The sequence below is a fragment of the Euphorbia lathyris genome, chromosome 1, assembly GCF_963576675.1.
Source record: "Euphorbia lathyris chromosome 1, ddEupLath1.1, whole genome shotgun sequence".
NCBI classification, from domain to species: Eukaryota; Viridiplantae; Streptophyta; class Magnoliopsida; order Malpighiales; family Euphorbiaceae; genus Euphorbia; species Euphorbia lathyris.
This window is the reverse complement of record NC_088910.1, coordinates 23,556,062-23,562,105: the sequence shown is the minus strand read 5'-3', so window position 1 is coordinate 23,562,105 and position 6,044 is coordinate 23,556,062. Positions and strand designations below refer to the sequence as shown.

Below are 6,044 nucleotides of genomic sequence, written 5' to 3'. Positions count from 1 at the left end.
TTGGTGGCCTTTACAGCCGGTCCCAAGCCCGGACAAAGGAGGAGGGTTGCGGTAGGTTTGTGGCGGCCAACGTAAAACTTAGCCACATCTTATGACATGAACCATAATATAAATATCGTTGGGGCGTTCCCTACTCAGCGACGCGCTGCACTTCCTAGACCCGGGTGTAGTGATAAATGTGCAAGGGTTGCTAGGTCGTCGCCCCGAAGCGGCGCGCCACCCCAGGACCCGGGGGTGGTGTCAAATATGCAAGGGTTGCGGGTAAATAAGCTAGTCCACGGTAATGGTAGGGGTAGGGGTAAGGTAGTAGGTTACGCTTTGGGACATGGAACATAGGTTCTTTGACAGGAAGATTAGCTGAAATTATAGATGTTATGAAGAGGAGGAGAATAAATATATTATGCCTACAAGAAACCAAGTGGGTTGGAGCCAAGGCTAGAGAGATAGCTCCTTGGGGTTATAAGCTTTGGTACTCAGGAAAGGATAAGAGTAGAAATGGAGTAGGTATTCTTATTGGTAGGGAGTATATCGATGAGGTAGTAGCGGTGTCTAGGAAGAGCGATAGAATTATGAGTGTTAAGCTAGTGATAGGGGATGAGGTTGTGAATGTCATTAGTGCATATGCGCCACAAATAGGATTAGATGTGTCTGTAAGACAAGCTTTTTGGGATGACTTAGAGGAAGTGGTGCAACATGTTCCTAGGGATGAAAAAATGGTATTAGGGGGTGATCTCAATGGACATGTGGGTTCTAGGCGAGATGGGTTTGAGAGTGTTCATGGAGGGTATGGTTTTGGAGATAAGAATGAAGCAGGAAATGATATTTTGGAATTCGCATCAGCCTATGACTTGAGTATCATGAACACATGGTTTATGAAGAGAACATCCCACTTAGTGACTTATCGGAGTGGCGGTAATGCGAGCCAAATTGACTTCTTCTTAGTAAGGAGTGCTTGGAGAAAGAGTTATATTGATTGTAAGGTGATCCCTGGTGAGAGTACGACAACCCAACATAGAGTAGTGGTGCTAGATTTTCGAAGTAGGAAATGTATAAGAAAACAAACACCTCAAGTAGAGACTAAGATTAAGTGGTGGAAATTGCAAGGGGAGAATCAACAAAAATTTGTGGATGAGATGACCAAAAAAGATATTTGGACTTGCAATATGGATTCAGATATAGATTCGATATGGAATAAGATGGAGCATAGTATAAGGGAAGTAGCGAAGGAAGTTCTAGGGGAATCTAAAGGTAGCATGCCACCGGGTAAGGACACATCTTGGTGGACAGAAGAAGTACGACAAGCAGTAAAGAGTAAGAGAGAATCATATAAACTATTGGGGAAATATAGGAGTGACGAGAACTACGAAAAATACAAAGAGGCTAAAAGGGAAGTAAATAAGGTCATACGAGATGCTAGAGCAAAGGTGAATCGGGATCTGTATACAAGATTGGATACGAAAGAAGGGGAAAGAGACATATATAGAATTGCTCGGATGAGAGATAGGAAGACGCGAGATCTCGGAAAAGTTAAATGTGTGAAGGATGTGGACCAGAAAGTCCTAGTTGGAGATAAGGATATCAAGGAACGATGGAGGTCCTATTTTGATGACTTATTTAATGGAGATCGCCAACAAGATGTTGGAGATATAAGTATCCATCACGATATGATAAATCATGAATGCCTGCGGAGAATTCAAAAGGGTGAAGTCAAAATGGCATTAAGTAAGATGAAGTTGAAGAAAGCAGTAGGACCTGATGGCATCCCTATTGAGATTTGGAGATGTTTGGGAGAAAGAGGAATCGAATGGTTGACGACGTTCTTCAACAAAATTTGGAGAAACAATAAGATGCCATCAGAATGGAGGAAAAGTACCTTAATCCCTTTGTATAAGAACAAAGGCGATGTCCAAGACTGTGCCAACTATCGGGGAATCAAATTAATGAGTCACACTATGAAACTTTGGGAGCGAGTGATCGAACAAAGGCTAAGGAGGACGGTGAAGATCTCGGAAAACCAGTTTGGCTTTATGCCGGGAAGATCAACTATGGAAGCCATCCATCTAATGAGACAATTAATGGAGCACTATCGAAATAAGAAGAAAGACTTGCATATGGTTTTCATTGACTTGGAGAAAGCATATGATAAGGTACCAAGGGAAGTACTTTGGTGGGCCTTGATAAGGAAAGACATTTCGCGGAAATATATTGACATCATAAAGGACATGTATGAGGGAGTATGCACGAGTGTACGTACTAGTGTTGGGAAGACTGAAGAGTTTCCTATTACGATTGGAGTGCATCAAGGTTCCGCACTAAGCCCATTTCTTTTTGCCATCGTTATGGATGAACTAACAAGTTCACTTCAAGATGGTATACCATGGTGCATGCTGTTTGCAGATGATATTGTGTTGGTTGATGAGACGAAAGAAGGAGTGGAGAGGAAGTTGGAACTATGGAGACAAACTCTAGAATCTAGAGGCTTTAAGTTGAGTCGAAGTAAGACAGAATATTTGGAGTGTAAGTTTAGCGGCCGTAGGAGCAGGGAGGCAGGGACAATCACCCTAGATGGGAGAGTTGTTCAGGCCTCGGATTGCTTCCGGTATTTAGGATCTATTATCCAAACGGATGGAGAAGTAGATGGAGATGTTGCTCATAGGATTAAAGCTGGTTGGTCGAAGTGGAAGAGTGCTACGGGTTTCCTTTGTGATCCCGGCATGCCTAATATATTGAAGGGAAAATTCTACCGGACGGCAATTAGACCAGCATTGTTATATGGTACGGAGTGTTGGGCAGTGAAACACTGCCACATCCATAAGATGTCGGTGGCAGAGATGCGTATGTTGAGATGGATGTGTGGTCATACGAGAAAGGACCGGGTGCGTAATGAAATAATTAGGACAAAAGTAGGGGTCACATCTATTGAGAATAAAATGAGAGAAAACCGACTAAGGTGGTTTGGCCATGTGAGACGTAGAGCGCTTGATGCGCCGGTTAGGAGAACCGAAGAGTGGCAAAGGGATGTAGTGGTGAGGGGTAGGGGAAGACCTAAGCAAACTTGGAGGAGGGTGATCGAGAGTGATATGAGTTTATTGGGAATTGAGGAAAATATGGTAGTGGATAGGACGGAGTGGAGGGAGCGAATCTGTGTCGCTGACACGACTTGATTTTCACGGTTTTATATGATGGTTCATGTTAGCCGACCCCGAATCATTTCGGGACTAAGGCTTTGTTGTTGTTGTTATAAACAATGTAAAATCATTAATTTCACTCCATATTAATTATATTACTTACCTAAGTCACTTATAAAAAGAAATTGAGGGAGTACTTAATAATAGCCACAAAATAGGTCACCATAAATTGAAGAGACGGCTAAGAATTAAAGAAGCCCGAAACAAGCATAATCTGTAGAAGCCACGTCTCGTCTCTCTCAACCTTAAATCCCTACTCCTCTTCATCTCCTGAAACATTAGACACCAAAATCTCTGCTAAAAAAAAACCTCTCTTGAGAATAAAAAATGGCAAATGAAACTCCCCCAGCAAGGAAAGCTTCTTTCCTCAGCTTAACCCAGCTAATTTCCCTAGCTATCATCATCACTCTTGCTGCAAACGCCTTAATCTCCTCTCAAGATTTAGCCTTTGTTATCTTCTCCATCATTTACATCTACTTTTTATCTACTTTTGCTTTCCCCCCCTTTCCAACCCCACCAAAAAACCCCCCAATTTTTGACCCAAAAAACAGAATTTTACCCATCTATGTCTCTGCTGGTGCTATCATTGGCCTATTTCTCCCTCTAATTTACATCTTACAAGGCATATTTTCTGGTGATAAAGAAAGGATAAAAACAGCTGCACCACATCTATTCCTTTTAGCAACTCAAGTTTACATGGAAGGAGTTGTATTTTCAGACATGTTTGCTATACCTATACATGTTTTTGTGCCTGTTTTTTACAATTCTAAGAGGATTTTTAGTATTGTTGAGTGGTTGGTGACTGAGTTTTCTATTGTGGAAGATGCTGATGATTCTTATGTAAGGGTGCTATTTGGGAGAGCTCTTGCTTTGGGTAATATGGCGTTTTGGGGGTTTAATTTGTTTGGATTTTTGTTGCCTATTTATCTTCCTAGAGCTTTTAATAAGTATTATTCTAGTTCTAAGGTTAAAGATTAATATGTTTTTTTTTAATAGAATTGTGAATTATGAATTGTCAAGAAAAAAAGTTTTGGAGCAATTTTAATCCTACAATTTTACCTTTAACATTAGAGTTGAGGAACAATTTTACTTATAAGACTATTTAATTTGAGAAATAATTCGTTAAACTGTCTTTTAAGTAGCAAATCTTTAACTACACTTTACATTTGCGTCATTTTACCATTTATTAGTAACAAATCACAAACATGTGAATAAACGTGAACAAAATTTAAAAATGATACTGCATTAATTTGTATAAAATTGAACAAAAAAAATTCAAATATCTCATTGAATTTAAAAATATTGATTTCTAATTCTATTACTAAATCATAAAAATGTGATTTTTTTAAAATTAATTGATATGTAATTGGTGTAAAATCAGAAATAAAATATATGTGTTATATAATAATGTATGAAATTGATCCAATTTGTTCATATTAGAGATAAAATTGTTTTTGGTTGCCAACATTAGATAAAAATTACTTTTGACCATCAACGTTAGAGATATTTTTACATCTTAAAGCTTTTTTTTTTTAATCAAGATCAATGCAATATATTAACTATATTATTAAAATAAGTAATTTATCATTTCTCTCAAATCTCTATAGAAAATGCAAAAATTATCTTTTTTTTTTTAAATTTTATAGTTTAACTAGAAGAATACCCTCATTTTGTTTCGGAGAAGAAAAATAACATGACACATACAATACATTTAAAATAAAATTATGAAATAACAAATTTTCACTTAAGTTATTTGATTAAAAAAATAAATGTAAAAAAAGCACTTAATTATAAAAATCAAATTACTCTAAAAGTATAAATAAATTTTGATTATATTATATATTAGAAATATTTTTTGGCTATTAGAATATTTTTTTAAAACATTTTCTATGAATCAAATAATTTATAACCCAATTCTTCAATAGTGTAAATTTACTATGTAGTTTTAATTTAAACATATTTAACGTGTCAAATTATTTTTTTCTCAAAATGAAGCAAATGTATTTTTTACATACATATTAAATTGAATATCAATATCAAAATATTAAAATCTTACAATTAAAATAATAAAAGGTTGATAGAGAGAATGGATTGGATTAATAAAACTTTTCTATAATATATATATATATATATATATGTATATATATATATATATATGAAACTAATATTATTGTATTTGAATCTATTGTTTTTTATCACTTTTTTTTTTCTTTTTTGAAAATCAAAGAAACTCAATTTATTATCTCTTTCATTTTCATGTCAAAATGCCATCCACAAATACTGTTCTCCTCCCAACAAAATTTTGTTTGTTTGATTAATTCGGTTTCTTTTAATATGCGCTTCTGTTAATTTTAATGTTTTAGAAGAACATAATCACTCAGAAAATTAAATGATAACTTCATTAAATAGTTAGTTGATAAAAATTGGAATTTAATTAATTATGATAATTTTACTTAACTATGTTGTTCTCGTTAAAGAAAATGTGCAGTTCGATATTTTTAATGCAAAATATCAAGATATTTTCCTCACTTCGTCCCGATATTCCACTTTCTTTTCTAGATAGTGAGATCTTTTCTTTCTCTAGTCTCGATCTACTTCAGCGTTATGCTTAATACACATAGTGGCGGATCCATATAATTGCTTATCGTTATTTATGAATGTTAAATTGATTTTGCTTTTAGTGTTTTTACATAAAAAAAATAAATCTCCGTTCATGATTTTCATAGAATTTTCAGTTTTTTTCGGCAACCAGTGGGTGTTAAAATCCCCCAAAACCCACTGAATCCGTTCTAAACACACGCTAATTTGAAAATATTTTTTTTATTGGAACTCTTAAAATTTTGAACTAATCTCTAA

At 35.5% G+C, this 6,044-nt stretch overlaps 1 protein-coding gene across 1 annotated transcript; it reads left to right on the top strand.

Annotated features, from left to right (window-relative positions):
* Positions 1 to 3,396: 3,396 nt before the first annotated feature.
* Positions 3,397 to 4,238, top strand: LOC136223501 (uncharacterized). Its single transcript, XM_066011564.1, has one exon. The coding sequence runs from the start codon at positions 3,516 to 3,518 to the stop codon at positions 4,164 to 4,166; it is 651 nt and encodes a 216-aa protein (XP_065867636.1). The 5' UTR covers positions 3,397 to 3,515; the 3' UTR covers positions 4,167 to 4,238.
* Positions 4,239 to 6,044: the final 1,806 nt, after the last annotated feature.